This window comes from Pipistrellus hanaki (assembly GCF_964339955.1).
Source record: "Pipistrellus hanaki genome assembly, chromosome: 11".
NCBI lineage: Eukaryota > Metazoa > Chordata > Mammalia > Chiroptera > Vespertilionidae > Pipistrellus > Pipistrellus hanaki.
Window position 1 is genome coordinate 4,477,481 of NC_140513.1, and position 21,360 is coordinate 4,498,840.

The following is a 21,360-nucleotide window of genomic DNA, read 5'->3' on the forward strand; positions in this document are numbered from 1 at the left end:
CCCCGTCAGACCGGCTAGCACGGGGCTTCGGCGACGGAACACACTTCCTTTTCCGCACATCGTTCCCCCCGGAGGATGTTAGGGGGAGGACCACTTCCGGCTTCGAAGCCTGACGGCGCCCATTGTAAGGACTCTATTTGGAGCGGGACCGTATGGCACTTCCGGTCGTCCGGCTTTGCCTGGATACTGCGCCCCCGCGGGCTGCAGACATGGGGGCGGCCGGCGTGGCCCGGCTGCACGGGCTCTTTGCGGCCTACAAGCCCCCGGGGCTGCACTGGAAGCACCTGCGGGACACGGTGGAGCTGCAGCTGCTGAAGGGTGAGTGCCTTTATCTAGCCAGACTCCCGATCTCCCGGGAATCCTTTCCCGCTTCTGATCCTCTAGCAAAATAAAGTCATGTGATCTAGTCGCCTGGGCCGAGCGTTTTTTCTAATCATGTGTTCCGCCTCACCTTCCCTTGGGTTCAAATGGGTGAACAGACTCGGTGTTGTCCGTTGTCATGAGCAGTAAGTAATAGGGTTGGGATTTGAACTCGTCTGTTGCCTAAACTACTGTTCTGTTCGCTGGTGCGCACCGTGGGTCCTCGTCTGTCTCCCGCATCTCCGCACTTCCCTGTCCCGCCTCCCTCAGGTGTTTGGACAGAATTGACAAGATGTTCTTTGCCTGTGTATGCACAGGTCTCAATGCTAGGAAGCCTCCTGCCCCTCAACAGCGTGTTCGCTTTCTGCTGGGCACCGTGGAAGGCAGCGAAGAGAAGGAGCTGACCCTCACGGCCACCAGTGTGCCCAGCCTCACCAACCATCCGCTGGGTAAGGCACATTCGGGCAGGGTGGGGGTCACTTCGCAGGAAACCGCTGCCCAGAGTCAGTGTCCCAGTCAGTGCTCAGACTCCTGTCCCAGACTTTTGGAGGGCCACAGTAGGGTTGAAGTGTTTGGCAAGGAATATGCAAATTTTAGTAAATACTTCAGGCTTTGCAGGTTCAGGTCTGCCATTGGAGTGCAAAAGCAGCTGTAGGCAGTATGTAAAGCAACGAGCCTGGCTGTATCTCAGTAAAACTTTATTTATAGATACTGACCTTTGAATTTCATGTAATTTTCATAAGTCACAAACTATTATTCACTTGATTTTTTTTTGACTCTGTGAAAAATGGGGGGAAATTTAACTCATGGGCCATTATAAAAACAGGCTTGAGGATTTGTCCTGTGGACTGTAGTTTGCTGAGCTTTACTGTTCTCAGCCTCCAGGTAGGAATTGAGACCCTCGGGAAGCAGTTGTAAGGAGGTAGATGATGGGAGGCTTTAGGAAGACCAAGGGGAACCTCTATACCTCTTCAGCAGTGACTCTGTAACAATCACAAGTGTGGTATATTAAGGGTCTGCTTTGTACTAGATACTGTGTAAGCCTTTCCCAAATAACTTCTCATTGAAACTTCACCACAATCCTATGAGGTCCAACCTATAGCTGTAAGGCTACATGCTAATTATGAGGTCATCACACAGCCCAGAGCCAACCTGATTTGTTGAGGAAAAGTACCGCATTTGTTTCTTTCTAGTACGTGGACCAGCATTCACCAGCCTGAAGATTGGCATGGGACACCGGCTGGATGTCCAGGCATCTGGGGTGGTTGGTAGGTGAGGGGGGTGCAGTCATATGGGCTTGGGGGAGGATTGGGAGATACCAGGAGCCCAGCCCACTTCTAACCTGACACCCATTTCCCACCACTATGCTCCCCTGGTTCTCGCCCCAAATGTGGTCAGCTGGTGGAAGGGGGTGGGGGAAGTCAGAATCGCCTATCTATATCAAGTGATCTCTGCATGTGATGTGGTACAAAGCCATTTGTGCACATGTATGCACCACAGCAGCCTCACTAGGTAGGTATTATAAGATTTTATGAATGAAGCCAGTAAGGTTCCACAAGCTTACGTGACTTGTCCTAGGTCGCATGGCTAGTGAATGCCCTTGGTCCAGAGAGGGGAAGCCATCATCCACTTTCGTGGGGTAGCCGAGCACGTGCCTCTGGCCTCACTAGCGAGGGTCTGGCCACACAAAGCCCTGAGTCATGAGCCATCTGTGTCCCCAGGGTCAGGCGGTGTCTACATCCGTATGCGACAGTCACTCCCCTTGTCTCGCTTCCTGGGGCACTGGCAGGCAGACATGATCTCATGCCCCCCTCCCTGTCGAGGAGTGAATGGAGGATCATTCTCCTTCAGCCAGAGGGAGAAACAGCCGGGGAAAGGCAGGGAGTGGCCACAATGCCCTCATTTATGGGGCCCTTGCTTTGTGCTGACTGCTTCCTGTGCGCAGCCTCAGTCTTCACGACCGGGGCCAGGCAGTGTTTCCATCCCCACTTGGCTGATGAAGAGCCTGAAGCCCGAGGAGGTGAAGGACATGCTTAGAGCCTCTCCTGATTTCAGTCCGGTCTCTCTGAACGGGCCAGCGGTCTCTTGCTTTTGAGAGCATCAGAAACCCCTGGAAAGCCCTGGCCGGTGTGGCTCGGTTGGTTGGTTGGTTGTCATCCGGTACACCAAAAGGTTGCTTGTTCAGTTCCTGGTCAGGGCACGTGCCCAGGTTGCAGGCTTGACCCCAGTAAGGGGCATGCGGGAGGCAGCCTATCAGTGTTTTCCTCTCACAGTCATGTTTCTCTCTCTCCCCCTCTCCGTTCCTCTCTCTCTAAAAAACAATTTAAAATCCTTTAAAAAAGAAAGAAAGAAAGAAACCCCTGGAGAGCTTGCTAAGCATCCCAGGCTCCTCCCCACCACAAGTCAGAGTCAGTGCTGATGGGTGGGACCCAGGAATCCACAGTCATATGTACCCAGAGGAGCTGTCCTTGCCCCCTGCTGGCTTCCGCGGCATCGGAGGTGGGATATTCTGATGGCAGGTGTGGGGGTGGGGTCCAAGGGAAATGGGAAGGGGGTGCCGGATGTGAGATCAGCCTGGGTTCCTTTCAGTGCTCGGCGTGGGACAGGGATGCAGTCTCCTCACCGACATGTACCACGCACACCTCACCAAGGTACAGGGGGCTGGGGACAGCCTGCTTATCCTCTGGTCTTTTCCCTGGGGTCGCTGGTGGGGTTCTGAAGCTGAGAGGATCCCATTGGGAACAGCCAGGCCATAAGGAAGCATGTGTTTATGGCCATATGCTATGGAAGAGTAAGTGACGTAACCATGACAGCTGGCATTATTGCGTGCTGACTGCCCTGGGCTGAGCACTGTCTGTGGACTCCCTGCGAAGTGGGGTCTGCTGTTAACCCTTTCTGCAGATGAGGGGACTCAGAGAGGATGTCACTTGCTCAGGGTCCTGCGGCCTGAAAGGGACAGAGCTGGAGTCTGACCCAGGATCTGTCCGACACCGGAGCCTGATCATGACCCCACTTCATTCTCTCCCCAAGACTGAGCGGTGGATGTCGCCGGCTAAGCATCAGGGCGATCTGGCACCACGAGTGTGTGCAATGGGTGTCATGTTAGAAAGTCCGTGTTTTTGATGGTTAAGAGCACAAATTCTGGAGCCAAAAGCAGCTTCTACCCGTGCCAGCGATGGTTCCTTGTGTGGATGACTTAACATCTGTGCGCCATCTCTTAAATGGGAATGATAATAGTACCTCTTCTGAACTCTGGTCCCTTTGAAGATTAGATCAGTGACTACATGCCACGTAGCCCGTGGTAAATGCTGTCAGTGTCACTGTTATCTCTGTCATCATTGTCGTCATTACTCTGAGTTGTGGCAGAGGCATTCAGCCGCATGGATCCTACTCTGAGGGGGTGAAAGAAGCCCACAGGGCGTGCTCGGAGGGGGCCAGCATGACAGTTGGTCAGGCTTGTGGAGTGGAGAGGCGTGGAGTGATTGCAGCATGTCCTTCAGTGCCCTTGGTGGGCTGCCAGGCTGACTGTGTAGGAAAGTCCAGCATTCTCCCGCTGGGGGCAGTGGGCAGCCAGGCAGGGACTGAGCGCTGAGGTCCCTGAGGACCCACTGGCCCCAGCCTCAGCCTAGCACCTCCCTCCTCAGTGCTGAGGCTCAGAGCAGGGACACACTGGACCTTCCCCTCCCTGTCCTCGCAGGATTACACGGTTCTCGGCCTCCTGGGCAAAGCCACGGATGACTTCCGCGAGGACGGGCGGCTGGTGGAGAAGACGACGTATGGTGAGCGCCCTGGAGCCCGGGCGTGTGGGAGGAGCAGCCGAGGCCTCAGCCCCCAACGGAGCAGAGGATGCTCTGGGTCCTTCAAATTCTGAGGCTGGTGTGGGGGAGGCAGTTTGTCAGGCTGCTGTTGCCCAGCTTCGCAGCTACCTGTGTGCTAACCATCCCTGTCTTTTCAGACCACGTGACCAGAGAGAAACTGGATCGAATCCTGGCCGTGATCCAAGGCTCCCATCAGAAGGCCCTGGTGACGTAAGTGGCGCCCCATCCACACCTCCCTGGAACGGCCCTTTAGGTGCTGGAAGATCAGGAGTTGTGTCCCACCGGGCTGCCTTAGCCTCCCTCAGGGGCAGATTCCACGGATCTTTTCAGAGTCTGAAACCAGACATGAACCATTCATTCCTTTTTTTTTTTAATTTATTGATTTTTTACAGAGAGGAAGGGAGAGGGAGAGAGAGTTAGAAATGTCGATGAGAGAGAAACATCGACTATCGGGGATGTGCCAGCAACCAATGTACATGCCCTTGACCAGAATCGAACCTGGGACCTTTCAGTCCGCAGACCGATGCTCTACCATTGAGCCAAACCGGTTTTGGCCATTCCTTCCTTCTGTGTTGGGTCATAGGCTAGGCCTTGGGGACACTGAGGGGAACTGAACACCAGCTGCTCTCCTAGGGAGTGTGCGATCTAATGAAGAGGCGAGCCAGGGACCCGCATCTTGGCACAGCCAGGGAGCGGGAGCAGTCGACCCTCGTGTGAGTTGAAGTCGGGGGAGTGTGCAGAGGAGGACAGGCTGCATTTACAGATTGGAAGGGCAGAGAAGACAGCTGCTGTGGGGCCCCTGGAGGGGAAGGGGAGATGGAGAGGCATGGAGAGCTTCAGGAGTGGGCAGGGCCAGGGCTAAGCATCAGCCCAGTTCCCCACCCCACGCCAGCCACCCACGCCTGTCCACCGCCTGCTCCCAGGTACTCCAACCTCGATCTGCAGACCCAGGAGGCCTACGAGATGGCCGTGAAGGGCTTGATCCGGCCCATGAACAAGTCCCCGATGCTGGTAACCGGCATCCGATGCCTCCGCTTTGCGCCTCCAGAATTCCTCTTAGGTAAGTTGCCCAGGAAGTGGGAGCAGGGAGATGGGACTCCACGGAATGCCCGGCATGTGCCAGCCCCGAACTCTGCTGCCCAAGGCGGCAAGGACTGCCCGCCTACCAGCCCCGGCTGGACTTGGCGATCGTAGGCACACAGAACAAATGCTGTCCTGTCTTCTGCCAAGTCACCCTTTGAAGCCAGAACTTAACAAGCAGCTGTTAGGTTTGGTGGCTCCAGAGCCACCCCCTGCTTCTAGCAGATGTGGGCCGTTAGACAGCATTCTCACTTCCGGTCCCACCCAACCTAGCCCTCCCCCCATTCCCCACTACTCACGCTGCTGCTTCTCCACGGATCACGTTAATGAGGGCTCCATTTCTGGGCACTAACCAAGACTCCCCGTGCTAAACACCTGATGGTATCAGTTATCCCTTGGACTCCTCATAGCCACCCATTTTATTGATGAGCAAACCAAGTCTTACAGCTGTGCTTTGACTTTGACCTGCCCACACCTCACCTGGGGGTCTTCTCACAAGGCACCTTCTGACTCAGCAGGTCTGGGTGGGGCCTGGGATTTTGTCTGATCACCTTTCCCTAAGGGGTGGCCCTCAGGCAACACTTTGAATAGCAAAGCCCTGGAGAACTAAGGGGTTTTGCTGAGGTTATTTCACAGCGAGGAGGTACCCAGGGGTGTGGATCTAGATTAGCCGGCACCCGAGGCTGTGCTGCTGACAACCTGCCTGTTGTTGCATGTCGCCGGCAGAGGTGCAGTGCATGAACGAGACGCAGAAGCAGCTGCGGAGTCTGGTGCATGAGATCGGCCTGGAGCTGAAGACCACCGCTGTCTGCTCCCACGTGCGGCGCACGCGGGATGGCTGCTTCACCCTGGACGATGCCCTCCTGAGGACCCAGTGGAACCTGAACAGCATCCAGGCCGCCATCCAGGCCGCAGCCCCCCGGGTGGCAGCCGAGCTGGAGAAGAACTTGAGGCTGCAGCTGGGCACCCAGCAGCTCCAGGGTCCAGGCTGGCAGGGGGACAACGAGGGGCCAAGCCCTGCCTTGGAAGGCCGGACAGCTGGTGGGGCAGCGGTGGGTAAAGGTCAGAGTTGTTCATGAGCTGGGATGGCTGACTGCAGAGAGAGCAGGGGAAGTTCTATTACATGTGACGTGAACCTTTGAAGCTGTAGGAGAAAACACTTGACCCAACTAAAAAGGAAAAACTTCTACATGGAGAAAAAGACAATACGCGCATGACAGACTGATAAAAAATATTTGTGTCTGGCCGAAGCCGGTTTGGCTCAGTGGATAGAGCGTAGATCTGCGGACTGAAGGGTCCCAGGTTTGATTCCGGTCAAGGGCATGTACATTGGTTGTGGGCACATCCCCGGTAGAGGGTGTGCAGGAGGCAGCTGGTCCATGTTTCTCTCTGATCGATGTTTCTAGCTCTATCCCTCTCCCTTCCTCTCTGTAAAAAATCAATAAAATATATATTTTTTAAAAAATTTGTGTCTGAACCTTGAGCTGTGGAATCTGTGGACTCCAGGCAGTGTCAGATTTGAGTTAAACTGTAGGACACGGTCTGGGTCCACCAAGAGCTGCAGAGTTGCTTGGTATGGGAGATGCCCCGTGCCCTGTGTCAGAAGCGCTGCGTGCAGAGGACAGAGTTTCCCTTCAGCTGTGTGTGTGTAGCATGTGTGTGTGGAATGAACCCCAATGGTTAATTTTTTTACCCAAGTGGAATTATAATATACTCAGTGTGACAAATGGCTTCTTTCCTTGAACAATAAGAGCGTGGCCATTTCTCCATCTGCCCATCAGGTAGGTGCTCCTTCCTGCAGACCCCGTGGGGGAGGCCAGGTCACAGGGCTCTGGTGAAGAGCCCGGCCTCGGTTTTGTCATCTTACTGAACCTCTCAGGGTGAAGAGCCAGCGTGCTCAGTGTTTGTTCCTGCGGAAGGGCCCTTAGCCCTTGGCCTCTGGCACTCACAGCGATAACTCAAGAGACGGCAGACATTGGCCACCACTCTCTTCCTGAAAGGCTAGACTGGTGCCATGGCTGCAGATGGCGCCCAGGACCCAGGGCCCAGCCCGCAGCCTGGGCAGGTGTGGTCAGCAGGCCAGTGACCTGAAGGGGAGAGGATGTCAGTGGCATGAGTAACGGCTGGCACTCACTGAGGCCTTCTGTGCTAAGAGCTTTGCAGTCAGTGACCACCTGACTTGAAACTAGTGATAACCCCCCTTGTATGGAAGGAAAGCTGCTAGGGAGAGCCACCTGCCTGGCAGAGGGCGTCTTTGTCTGCACAGGACCTGCCCCTCCATGATTGCTGACCCGGTGGCTGCTGGACATCAGTGTAACCGGCATGCCTCCCGAATCTGCCCCAGAGGTGACTGCAGAGCGGTCTTCCCTCTTCAGGGTGGCCCTAACCATGACGAGGCTGAGCCAAGAGCCGGGACCTCCACCTGTGCTTGCTCAAGCCACATTCACCGCCACTTCCTGTTTAGCATCTCCAGATATCCGACTCCCCCCCCCCCCCCCACCATTACACCGGCCCTCCCTCAGACTAGAACCCCCAGGAAATTTAATCCCCAATTTACAGATGGGGAAACTGAGGCCTAAGAAGGTAATACTTGCCTGGGCCTCACAGCCAGTCAAGTGTAGATTTGAACTGGACACTCTGGCTCCAGAGCCCATGCTCTTAATCTCTCTTAACCATGACCTCTTTTTTTTCTTCTTTTAAAATATATTTTATTGATTTTTTACAGAAAGGAAGAGAGAGGGATAGAGAATCAGAAACATCGATGAGAGAGAATCATCGATCAGCTGCCTCCTGCACACCCCCGACTGGGTATGTGCCCGCAACCTAGGTATATGCCCTTGACCGGAACTGAACCTGGGACCCTTCAGTCCGCAGGCTGACGCTGAGCCAAACTGGTTTCGGCAACCTCTCTATCTTGACATTGGTGGAACCTAGGCCCAAACCTGGGTTGTGTCCCTAGTGAGATTTTCCTATTGAGACCTTGGAGCCAGGGGTGATCTGCATAATCAAATCCCATCTTAGAGGTTGTGGCCTGGATAGATAGGAAACATGGAAATATATACCTCTGCATGTAGACAATTCAGAATAAAATTGAACAATACTTGGATTAGTGGAATCTAACCCAAAGGAAGGGAAAACTGGGTGGGCAGAGGGGGTTGGCAAATCTCAATATGTAACTGGAACCCAGGCTACATAGGCAGTCACACTGAGACAGGCTTACTGGGCATAGGGAAACTGAGGCAGAAAGTTAAACAGCAGTGTGCAGCTACCCAGTAACCCCATCTTCCCTAAACCAGGACGCTTGAGAGTGAATCATTGGCACTTCTCCCCAACCAGAGGGTAGATAGCTTAAATCACCTTACTCAGGGAGACTGATAGCAGGAATTCAATTAGTGCCATATGCCAACCACACCCAAGGACAAAAGAAGTTAAGAGAATAAATCTCATTTTGGCACGTCAGCATAAACCTGATTAATATTCTATTATGATCCCTCCCAAGAATTCCCCTAAATGTCCAGCCCTAAAAACTCCTCAAAACGAAGGTCATAGGGTGAGCAAGCCCTTGCCTTCCTCCCGCTCCCACGTCCCCATTGGTATGCATCTCTGGCTTGAAATCGGGGCGCAATGGGCAATGGCAACCATCCCCCAACCTGTCCCCAACATCCTCTTTTCTGTGACTTCTTAGTGAGCCAAAGCAGATCAGCCCGGCTTACTTCCCCAGCCCTTCTTCGTTTCGCTGTTCCCAGCTTTAATAAATGTCCTCGCAAATTCACCTGGACTTGTATTGTGAAAATTTTTTCTACACAAAGTCAAGAGCCCACACCCTACCGGCCGGCTCTGCGCAGACTCACTAAGGGCCAGGTCTCCCTTCCAGTAACAACATCACCTCATTTGGAGTCCTTATTGACACAGAGATTATAAAAGAGGTCGGAGTGGCCTATCTTGATCTCAGGATTGGGGGGGGGGGGGGGGGGGAAGGGAAGGGGTACCCCTGAGTCATGCCAAAATATTTGGACAACATACAGCCTCAGTCTGCTGGGAAAAACCACTCCAAATCCCTTGGGATGGTAAAATGTAGGTGTTTTTAACCCTGAAAGGTTAGAAATGAACAATGATTGTTAAATTGGGCCAAATGTGTAAGCAACTTGAGATTTGTAATTTGAGCTTTCAATTTTAAAGTTAAACTACTGGGTTGATTTATTTCAAGAAAGACTTTTTAAAGCCAAATAAAATGCAAATAATTCTGTGTACAAAATGTGCTCTCAAGAACACTAGCAACTTCCTTAACAAACCCACAGGCGCGCTGAAACCAGTTTGGCTCAGTGGATAGAGCGTCGGCCTGCGGACTGAAAGGTCCCAGGTTCGATTCCAGTCAAGGATATGTACCTTGGTTTCATGTGCAAGAGGCAGCTGATTGATGATTATGATTCTCTCTCATCAATGTTTCTAATTCTCTATCCGTCTCTCTTTCTCTCTGTAAAAAATCAATATATATATCAAACAAACAAACAAAAAACCCCACAGGCTTTTGATTTTTTACAGAGAGGAAGAGAGGGATAGAGAGTCAGAAACATGACTCTCATTTGCCAATTGCCTGCCTGGCAACTGATTTATTGTCTGTCTCCCCTCCTTAGAATGTAAGTACCACAAGGTAGGGATGTGTGTCTGTTTTCCTTACTATTGCATCCTCATAGGTTAGAGCAGTGCCTGGAAAAATACTTGGATGAATGAATGAATGTCCAAATGAATGAATATCAATGCCCAAATACTACAGCTTTCAAGGCAAAAGTTATCTCTTCATACACTCACACCTACTCTCCTCTGCCCCTCTCCTACATGCCCTCTTATTCCTTCCCAGCCCTCCTCCCTCCACCCCTCCCCAGAGGCCACTGCACCCGGAAAATTGGCTCATTAAGGCCCCACTTTTAGCCAAAAGGACCTTGCATTCCCCGGGGACCAGAAGTGTGCTTAGAACACACAAGCATATCATCATCATAACGAGCTGACATTTGTCTCTGCCTCTGTGGTCATTAAACCAGCCTTTATCTCTATGATCACTTGTGAAGTGGCCACAGTGGGTATTATTTCACCCATTTTATAGATGTGGAAACTGAGGCCTGGAGAGGCGGAGCCCAGCCTCCTGGATCTGTCTATACATGACATACCAAGCTGAGCTTTTCTCTGTGTGGCCACAGGATAAAAAACGGACAAAAAAAACCATATTCACCATCATAGTATCAACATCCGGATCTCCCCTGCATATCCTGTCAGTCCCTCCTGAGCACCTCCCTCCGCAGGAGACGTGGGCCTCGTCTGGAGATGGGCTGGATATCAGGAGGGACTGATATTAGTCACACAAAGAAATTTCTGCGTGGGTGAGACTGGGCTCAGGATGCTGTGGCGGTGGTGCAGGTTGATTGAGAGAGACAAGCATCAGGGGCGGCTCAGGTGCGATAGGAGGAGTGTGGGGTGTCCAGAGCCTCCGTGATCAGCAGAGAAGCCTGTGCTCCAAGTGACCCCCTGACCGGAACTTTTCTCCATGGTCCCCACTCCCAACCTCCCCAGGTCCTATCTGAGCCCCGAATCAACCAGGACCTGGAAGAGCCTTAAGAAGGCAAACCTGACCAGCTCCTCCCTGGCAAACCAGCCGGGTAGGTCTGCAGGTGCCAGGGTGGAGGGTGGAGCAGCAAACTCCAGCCCAGGAACAGAGCTGACAAATGCCTGGGCTCTGGGGAGCAGCCAGGGGAAAGCCACCGGGTTTGGCCTAGAGCTGGCTCTGGGGCCCGTGGCTCTGCGGCCCGTGGCTCTGGGGCCGGTGACTCTGAGGCCCGTGGCTCTGAGGCCTGTGACTCTGGAGGTAGGATTAGAGACAGCTGGTTTGGAGGCAGGATTTGATCAGACATTATTACTCATTCTTAAAAGTTATTAAAAGCAATTTGTCAATTGTTAAGGAACACTCACTGGAGAGACCAGGTATCAAGACACCTGGGTTGCTCATTAAAAAATGTAAGTCCGGCCGAGACCGGTTTGGCTCAGTGGATAGAGCGTCAGCCTGCGGACTGCCTGCGGACTGCAGGGTCCCAGGTTCAATTCCGGACAAGGGCATGTGCCTTGGTTGCGGGCACATCCCCAGTGGGAGGTGTGCAAGAGGCAGCTGATTGATGATTCTCTCTCATTGATGTTTCTAACTCTCTATCCCTCTCTCTTCCTCTCTGTAAAAAATCAATTTAAATAAATAAATAAATAAATAAATAAATAAATAAATAAATAAATAAAAAATGTAAGTACGCCTCAGGCCTGCAAAATCAGAATCCCTAGGCAGGGGTTAGGAACTCGAATCTTTATTTTATTTTTATTCTTTTGTTAATCCTCACCTGAGGATATTTTTTCCATTGACTTTTAGAGAGAGTAGAAGGGGGTGGGAAAAGAGGGGAACATGTGAGAGAGACGCATTGATCAATTGGTTGCCTCTCGTACACTCTCCAACCGGGGCGGGGGATCGAACCTGCAACCCAGGCCCTTGACCAGGAATCAAACTATTGATCCTTCAGCTCACAGGATGATGCTCCAAACACTGAGCAACACTGGCCAAGGCCCAAACTTTATTTTTAAAAGTCCTCTCGGATAATTGTGATGCTCAGAGGTTTAGAAATTATTCCCAGGTCTTTAAAAAAACATGTCCTTGGAGCCCTCAATCTCTGAGTCCGCTATTTACCTGTGTTTCTTTGGGAAGGTGATTTAACCTCTCTGAGCTTCATTTGCTTCATCTGGAAAAGGGAGTAGCCATATACCTCTTAGGGCTGCCATTAGGAACACACACAATCGCCACGCTGAGCGCTAGGTTTGGGGCCTGGCACAGAGCATGTGCTCAGCGTGTTAGCTGCCCGGATTTTTATTGCAGCTGGGATCCTTGGGGATTCTGGGATGAAACAAGGAACTGAGAGGTAAAGGTCAGGAGAGGATCTGCTCCTGTTCAGAGTTCCCGATGTTGGGAATGAGGGGCTCACTGAGAAGAGAGCAGAGCCTCCTACTCAGAGAAATGAGGAGAGGGGCCAAGGCCAAGCCCAATGTCAAAGCTGAGGCTGTTCATTTCTGAACACTGGCCTGGCTGCTAGGTCAGGGCCGTGTGCAGATGCAACTTGTAAGAAGCACAACAGAGGTTTGTAGTTAAGACCTTGGGCTTAGCTCAGAGGTTTGGGTTCAAGTTCTGACTCCTTTTATTAATGCATGACCTTGGGTAAGATACTCAAGAGAGGATGAGCCTCTGCCGGGGTGTAGGGCAGCACATGGCAGCCAGGCTCTGAGGTTTGGACCTGTGACCTCAGCAGATCGCTCCACCCCGAGCTTCAGATTGGGCATCCTGAGCTGGGGATGTATGGGAGGACCTCACCCAGCCACACTGACCCACAGCGCTTTCTCAATGTTGGTTATTACTGCCCTCCAACCCTTCTCTGGGGAAACCTTTGCTTGTAGCTGGGCCCCTTGCCTGGCCTTCCTCCTCTCTCCCTCCCCGAGGTGTCCCCTTCTTTTTTTTCTAAAAATATATTTTATTGATTTTTTTATAGAGAGGAAGAGAGAGGGAGAGAGAGTTAGAAACATCAATGAGAGAATCATCAATCGGCTGCCTCCTTCACATCCCACCCCGGGGACGTGCCGGCAACCAAGGTACATGCCCTTGATTGGAATCGAACCTGGGACCTTTCAGTCCGCAGGCTGACGCTCTATCCACTGAGCCAAACCGGTTTCGGCTGCCCCTTCTTCTGAGCAAAGCTCAAGCGGGGTGCTGGCCTGGCTGTAGTGGGCACCACCTCGTTAGGGTGCATATGAAAGGAACTGAGTGATGTTTCTCTCTCTCTCTCTCTCAAAAGCAATAAACATATCCTCGGGTGAGGATTAAAAAAAATCCATGTTACTGTAAAAACACCATTAAAAAAAAAAAGACATAAACAATGAGAGGTGCCATCACTCCCTCGGTGAGGTCAGGCTGCCCAGAGATGACCCCGTTGGTTGCCAGGGAGAGAATGCAGGCGGTTTTGAAATTGTGTTTTGAATTTCTGTTTTGCCAGGTGATAAATATTTTCAGGGAACTTTGCCCTGGACGTGATCAAACAGAGGGCGCCCTACAAGGTCAGAGTTACTCTGGGCGGCTTGTTTTCCGCAGGCTGGAGAAATGTCACTCTCTATCCACATCTCACTGACTTGGGGGTGGGGAGGGGTCTCCCTCCTGGGAGGAGTGCTGCCAGAGAAACCCTCTCTTCTCTAAGGGGCGCTGGGAGCATGGAGTCTGCAGCCAACTTGCTAGTGAGGCGCTCCAGGGGTAGCCTCCTGGCTGCCGGGCTCATCTCTGAGCAGACACTGCCCCCTTGGGGCAGCCTCTCGCCATGACATCTGGAAGAAGGGACTTGCAAAAGAAGGAAATGGTCCCAGATGATGCTTTCCTTCCAAGCGTTCTATTTAGTGCCTTAAAATTGGATCCCGACCTGGCCAGTTTGGCTCAGCGGATAGAGTGTCGGCCTGCGGGCTGAAGGCTCCTGGGTTTGAATCCGGTCACAGGCATATGCCCGGGTTGTGGGCTCGATCCCCAGTGTGGGGTGTGCAGGAGGCAGCCAATCAATGATTCTCTCTCATCATTGATGTTTCTATCTCTCGCTCCCTCTCCATTCCTCTCTGAAATCAATAAAAATGTTTTTTAAAAAATATTAAAATTGGCCCCTAGTGCAAGTCTTTGGAGCACTGGCAGTGTACTCGTCCTCAGCTTCCGAAGCCGGAACCTCCCCTAGTGCCTTTGTTGCCTTCCAGAAGCAATGCAAGCAGAGACTGCCAGCAAGCAAGGACACGGCCTAAGAGACTCAGGGGCTTAGGGGACGAGTGACAAGTGCCTTGCTTTCTAGTAAAAATAACGGGTATGGAGGTAAGGGACAGGAGGAAAGATACCTTGCTGGAAGTTTTTATTTTTATTTTGTTAATCCTCATTGGAGGATATTTTCCCATTGATTTTTAGAGAGAGTGGAAGGAAGCGGAGAGCCAGACAGAGAAACATCGATGTAAAGTTTGATACTAAAAAGGGGATGGGAGAAATAAAGAGAGCATCAGCTACAGGATTAATTAAGCGAGACTGAGAACTCAGTGACTCAGAGGTGCTGTGGTGGGGTGTGGAGACGTGGGTCCCATCACTCCTGTACTGCCAGCAGGATGGTAACTTTGAGTGCTGGATTTTCAAATCCTCAGAGTTAAATCATCAAGCATGTGAGTTGCAGGAAATGAAACTGCATCCATTCCCTCCCCAAAAATATTGGTCACCACGCAGAGCTGCGCTGGAATGTGATTGGGTTCCTTTTCTAACCACTCCCCACCTGGACTCAGTCCTTTCCTGCCCTGGACCCAAGCTCTCTGCTTCCGGTCCTTCGCAAATGCCACATGGCTCCTGGAACTCTCTCCCACATTCCTGCTGGCTGACTCCTTTCTAACTGCAGGCATTGCCCGCTGATGTCTCTTCTCCCTGGAAGTTTCCCTACGTCCCAAGTTGGTGAGGTGCCACTCAAATGTGCTCCTGTAACCCAAACCCTTTTATCAAACATGTCACGTTTCTTAGCTCCCGACCTCCTGCTGGCAGGGGAGCAGAGACTGAGAGACCGTGGCTCCCTGCTCCTGGTATTGACTTTTAAAATTAAAAATATATATATATATTTTGATTGATTGGTTGGTTTTTAGAAATGATTCTTACTTCACCTCATGACAGCTTGTGCCCAAGGGCTGCTGTCACACCTGAACTCTTATGTGAATGCCCAGCAGGACAGGGCCAGAGTGGCAGCTGGAGCAGTCAGGCTCCTAGCAGGTCTGGAGGGAAATGCTGCCATTCTGGATTGCACCGAGCAGTTGCGACACTCCAGTTTCACCCCTGCCAGTGATAGCTGGTCACGATAAGCGACACCCAATGAAGAAGTGACAGCTCACCCTTGCTTGGCAGAGGTTACAACTAGGGATCCGAACCTCATTCTGCAGATCAGTTTATAAGGTAAGAAATCCTTCTCAATTTTGCTATTTCACTCTCAGCTCTTACTTGCTTGTCCCCAACCCAGAAAGGCAGTACTGCAAACCAACAGCTTCAGAGTTAGACTTGGGCTCGAATCCCTGCTCTGCTACTTACTGGCTGTGTGACCTTGGGCAAGTCACTTTGCCTCTCTGAGCCTCAATTTCCTCATCTGAAAAGAGGGACAATAAAACTAAATCCTCATAGGATGGATTTCAGCATCTGAGATAATGGACGTAAAGCACTTAGCACAGTGCCCGGCTCACATGAGATTGTTCTAACAAAGGCAGGCGGGCTCCAGGGTGAGATGGGGCTACCAGAGGAGAGGGACAGCATCCAGATTCACATCAACATTACCTACATGCTTTGCCCTGGCTGGTTTGGCTCAGTGGATAGAGCGTTGGCTTGCGGACTGAAGGGTCCCAGGTTCGATTCTGGTCAAGGGCATGTACCTTGGTTGCAGGCACATCCCCAGTAGGAGGTGTGCAGGAGGCAACTGCTTGATATTTCTCTCTCATCGATGTTTCTAACTCTCCCTCTCCCTTCCTCTCTGTAAAAAATCAATAAATATATATATATATTTTTAAAAAATATTATCTACATGTTTATTTATAAATAGGACAACGTACATACATACACACGTATCACTGGGCCACCTCGGGAGTCCTGGAGCTGGAAACACACCGTCTGCCTCAGGTGGGCTCCCTGGAAAAGGGCTGCTGGCACTTCATCGCCTGTCCCGGTGCCGTGGACAAGGCGGGAGCCTCCGCTCAGTCACTCACGTCCAGGCCAAATTCTGGATACAACTCTTTGGTGGCGACACCTCGGATCACGGCTGAAAGGAAGGATGAATGCCCAGTGGGGGAATGGCCACATCCCTGACCACCCAGCCCCCACTGCTACACCTTCTTCCTGCTCCCCCAGCTGCCAAGGTAACCCTCCTGCCTGGCCATCCCAACCTAGACTCACTGAACCCGCACCCCACTTTGCAGAGGAGCCAAACAAAGCTCCCCTTGAATCTTTGCTCCACCCGGAGCAGCTGGAGCCCTCTGCTAAGAACGAAAGTGCACATTTGGTCTATGCAGCGCCTGTGGCACACCTGGCCTCCTTAGCCTGGCCCCGCTGCCGTGCCCTGGCCGTGTGGCGACACTTCCTCCTGCTCCCTCCAAGGCCCTTTCCTCCAATGGGACGGGCTCACCTCGGAGGCCTCGGCTGACTCCCCTCGCCCCCATTTGCCACCTGTTCCTGCCTCTCCATCTCTGCCCTTGGATTCATTTCTTCATGGCACTTAACACGTTTTATAACTCCTTTGTGTTCTTTATTTTTTTTTATTTATTTATTTTTTTATTTATTTATTTTTAAATATATTTTATTGATTTTATACAGAGAGGAAGGGAGAGAGATAGAGAGTTAGAAACATCGATGAGAGAGAGTCATCGATCAGTTGCCTCTTGCACACCCCTACTGGGGATATGCCCGCAACCACGGTATATGCCCTTGACCGGAATCGAACCCGGGACCTTTCAGTCCCCAAGCCGACGCTCTATCCATTGAGCCAAACCAGTTTCGGCCCTTTGTGTTCTTTAGTTAGTGACCACTCCCCTCCCCTCCAACATGGAAACGGAAGTCACATGTCCATTCTCCAAAGTGTGCCCATGCCTTGTAGAGCAGCACAGGCAGGCGCTCAGTGAACTCTCACTGAACAAGTGCAAGCCGACAGGCCGCCCGCTCCAGCTCCTGGGACCTTAGGACAGGTCTCCAGCTGGGGTCTGTCTAGCAAGCACATGTCCTAACCACTAGGCCACAGTCACCTTGCATTCCTTCTCCCTGGTCCTGCTCATCCCCCCCTCTTCACCATCGATAACTCCCTCATCCTGTCTGCTCTTTCCCCTCGTTTGGGACCCGCTCCTCACTGAAACAGAGCCCTCCCTGGGGCAGGGGCATTTAGGGAGCGGGGCAGCTGAGAAGGTGGGGGGTTGGCAAGTTAGAATGCCCAGGAGACGGCCATGGCCGGGTAGCTCAGTTGGTTAAGGCTGCAGGTTTGATCCCAGCTCAGGGAACGTTCAAGAATCACCCGTGAATACATAAATAAGTGGAACAACAAACTGACTCATATTTTTCTTCCTTCCCCTGCCCCCCACCCTATTTTCTCTCTCCCCACTTTCTCTCTCTCTCTCTCTCTCTCTCAAATCAATCAATAAAAATTTTATTTTATTATTATTTTAAAAATATATTTCTTTATTGACTTCAGAGAAAAAGGGAGAGGGATAGAGACATCAATGATGAGAATCAATGATTGGCTGCCTCCTGCATGCCCCCTACTGGGGATTGAGACTACAACTTGGGCATGTACCCTTGGCTGGAATCGAACCTGGGACCATTCAGTCTGCAGGCAGACGCTCTATCCACTGAGCCAAACCGGCTAGGGCCAATCAATAAAAAATTTAAAATAAAAACAAAACAGAACAGAGTAGCCCAGGAGGAAAATCCTGCCCCCCGGAGTCCTGCTGCTCACCTAGTTTGCCCAGCAGCATCTGGCCCACATCTTTGATGTCGTTATACTCGTGGAGCTGGGCGATGTGGTCCTCCAGCTCATCCACACTGTAGCCTCTGGGCGAGGGAGGGAGGAAGAGAAAGGAATGAGGACCCAAGGTTCAGAGAGCAACATCTATTTAACAGATGTTCACAAAGGGCCTACTAAGTGCTCAGCACTGCAGCGCAGAGAAGGCAGGATAGACCCTGCTCACTGATAATGACACTGACAACGTGACCAGTCCCTGGCAAATGCTCCCTGTACCCGTAGAGAGCCGTCCCAACCACACTGGTACTGTGTGACCCTGGCCACGGCTGAGGGATTCACAGATGGGCACATGAGTGCTATTCAGAAACCCCTCAAGGGGGAAATGCATTCAAAAGCTGGAGCAAGGGGCGTGGGAAACTCAGGAGCTGTGGAAGAACCAGCTTCCCCCAGGCACTGAAAACCGCCTGCAGGGAGGAAAGCAGGCGGGGTGCAGACGAAAGCAGAGGCAGATAATGTGGGCCCCGAGAGAGGCTGCTGAGACAGCCTGAATCCCGCGGTGCGGTTCCGTCTTTATGCTGAGCTGGAATGACTGGGCACTAGCTGGGTTAAGTACGCTGAGGACCCCAACAAGACTTACTCAGATATTAACTGGGAGATCTCCTTGTCCAGCACGTCCCTCCTCTCCTTCAGCTTCTCAATGTCCAGGTGCAGAGAATCCTCGCTGGCCCCATCAGGCTGGCCAGCCTTGGGAGATGGCCGCTGAGCGGCACAAAGAGCCATTAGCTGGACTGGCCACTCCCTGCTTCTGTTTGGTTATAGACACCACCAACCCCAAAGAAGACCACATTTCCCAGCTTCCCTTGCAAGTAGGTGTGGCCCTATAACTTAGTTCTGATAGGTGGAACTTAATCAGAAAAGGTGTATGCCATGCCTGGGAGCTGTCCTGCCAGCTGGAACGTGGAAGTAACCCTGGAGCTGAACGGCATCCTGGATGCTGAGGGTGAAGACATGGTGGAATGAGACAGAGGCCTGGCTCCCTGAGGACTGTTTAAGCCACCACTGTTTTGGGTTTTCTTTCACTCCCAGCCAAACCCAATTCTAACTAAAGGGCCTGTCCTGGCCCCCAGTCTGACCCCAAGATTCTGCCTCAGGTCTGTGTGGATTCTCGGCGAAGTCACTGGGCTTATAATCTCATTAGCTGAGGGAGTCTACAGTCAGGGGCTGTAGTTCATCTGTGCCCTGTCTGCTTCCAAAGGCTGCACAGGCCAGGGCTGGGCATGCTGCATATCTTCAGGAAACGTGTGTTGCATCAACAGTCTACACATGATGCAAAAAGAGACCGAGGAAGATGTGGTTCCTATTCTTAGGGCGGGGCAGTCACCAAAGAGTGAGTGGGCACCATCTGGCTCCCGGGTTCACGATGGAGAAGACAGCAAGCCTGACCTCTGCTTTCCTGGAAAGGACAGCCTCATCCCAAATAGGAAACTCCCAACAATTCCGCTTTTCCTCCTGAGATCTTCACTTCAAGCCCATGCACAGGACACACTTCATCAGGAAGGGCTTCTCTGACCACCCCATTTAAATGGTCTCTCCTCGCCTGACTGGTGTGGCTCAGTGGTCGAGCGTCGACTTATGACCCAGGAGGTCACAGTTCGATTCCCAGTCAGGGCACATGGCCGGGTTGCAGGCTCGATCCCCAGTAGGGGGTGTGCCAGAGGCAACTGATCCATGATTCTCTCTCATCATTAATGTTTCTATCTCTCTCTTCCTCTCTGAAATCAATAAAAATACTTAAAGAAATGGCCTCTTCACTAGCCCTTTGTCCTGATGTTTTATGACAGGTGACATGTCATGCCTTTCATTGATAATACGAGGTTCAGTGCCCAAAATTTGTGCACTGGGGGGAGGGTCCCTCAGCCTGGCCTGTGCCCTTGCATTCCCGGAGCCCTCACTCCTTACCGCACACCTCCCTCCCCCCCTTACAGCTCTGCTTGCTGCATCTTAGCCCTGCAGTGAAGGCAGGAGAGGCTCCCGCCACCATCCCTGGGCTCACCAGCTGGGAGCCCAGCTCCTGCTGAGAGGCACACCCCCTGTGGGAGCGCACTGACCACCAGGGGGCAGCTCCTGCGTTGAGCGTCTGCCCCCTGGTGGTCACTGTGCATCATAGCGACCCGGTCGTTCTGGTTGTTCCCCAGTAATGGTCCCTTGGGCTTTTATTATATAGATTATTTTCACTGTTGGCCTTCCATCTCTGGAGTGTAAACTCCACGAGGGCAAGGACTGTTACATTTACTGCTGATTGCACTGCATCTACAACCATACCTGGCACATAGTAGGCACTCAATACAATTGATCAAATGAATGAGTGAATGACACATTAGTAGTAATCAACTAACGACAAGGTTGAAAAGTGCTTTGAAGCTGGAGTACAGTGTGTTAAGGGGATGTCAAACAGGGTCACTGGATTGAGCAGGAAGTGTGGGCGAGGAAACTCAATTGTAAAGGATGTGTGGGCATCAGCTTGGCAAAAAGCTGGAAGAAGAGCGTTCCACACAAAGGACAGTACCTCCCAACGCCCTAAGACAGGGGAGAGCGCGTGTGTTTGAGGGAACCGAGTGCTCTGGGTGCGGGTGGGGTGGGTGAGGGAGGGGATAGTGTGTGAAAAAGGAACCACCAGCCGCGGTGTGTCAGGGAGGGGGAGAGACGGAGCCCCCTTGGGTGCCACTGACAAGGACAGCACACGCTTCTTCCTGGCAGCTTGGTGGGCATGAGGACAAGGGGAAGGACGGAGAAACGAGCTGGCGGTTCTCAGCAGAACACCTTGGCTGGCGGGAGACTTTCTCGAGGGCTGGGAGCAGCAGTGACTTACAGGGGGAGAGAAAGAGTGTGGGGCCGGGGCACAGGCATACTCACAGGGGATCGGAAGGCCCCGCGGCAACTTTTGGAAAGTCCGGGTTGAGTCCTGGAGAGGAATCCGAGGGAGAAATGGCTGATTGGGGCCAGGATCCGCTCCGGGAAGAAGGGGTACTCTGGGGTGTGGGGGGAGCGAGGGGGACAGCCGGAAAGGGGGCGGATACACTCCCGCGGGGTCAGGGTAGAGGTCCTCGAGGAAGGGGAGATCCTGAGAGGATGGAGCGTGCGGAGGGCCGACTGGGGTCTCTGGAAAGTGGGGAGTCAGGAAAGGCATGTGAAGGGATGAGCTCATCCCCTGCTGTCCGCTCCCAGCCCACCTCCTGAGTCCTGGGGTCCGGGGCCCCCGTGGCGGGGGGCTCTGCAGTGCGGGAGGGTCCAGGTCGGGGGCGGGAGAGCGGCCTCTCAGGTCCGCCAGGTAAGCAAGGTCCGGCGACGGAGGCCCGGAAGGGCCACACGAAGAGCTGCGCGCGCACCCGGCGAGGCTCTGGCCCCGCCCACTCCGAGGTGGGCGGAGACAGCGTTCGCTGCGACTCCGCCTGTTCCTCCCGGCCGGCGCGGGCATGGCCACGCCCCCTTACCTTTCATCTCTCTCGCGGACCAATGATATCGAAGAAGCGAGGCCACGCCCACACAGCTGC

At 52.6% G+C, this 21,360-nt stretch overlaps 2 protein-coding genes across 2 annotated transcripts; one reads left to right on the plus strand and one right to left on the minus strand.

The window, feature by feature from the left end:
- Positions 1–152: 152 nt before the first annotated feature.
- TRUB2 (TruB pseudouridine synthase family member 2) lies at positions 153–6,337 on the plus strand (the record flags this gene model as incomplete). The annotated part of the gene is made up of 8 exons (XM_084899902.1): positions 153–318; positions 678–809; positions 1,554–1,628; positions 2,950–3,011; positions 4,058–4,139; positions 4,316–4,388; positions 5,102–5,238; positions 5,985–6,337. The coding sequence occupies 8 exons, from the start codon at positions 153–155 to the stop codon at positions 6,335–6,337; spliced, it is 1,080 nt and encodes a 359-aa protein (XP_084756028.1).
- SWI5 (SWI5 homologous recombination repair protein) lies at positions 6,248–21,299 on the minus strand. The gene is made up of 6 exons (XM_084899904.1): positions 21,040–21,299; positions 20,723–20,771; positions 18,447–18,568; positions 17,804–17,898; positions 15,926–16,123; positions 6,248–6,351 (listed from the first exon to the last, which is right to left on the minus strand). Exons 1-5 carry the CDS (start codon positions 21,282–21,284, stop codon positions 16,059–16,061), a joined length of 576 nt encoding a protein of 191 aa, XP_084756030.1. The 5' UTR covers positions 21,285–21,299; the 3' UTR covers positions 6,248–6,351; positions 15,926–16,058.
- Between the last annotated feature and the right edge of the window lie 61 nt (positions 21,300–21,360).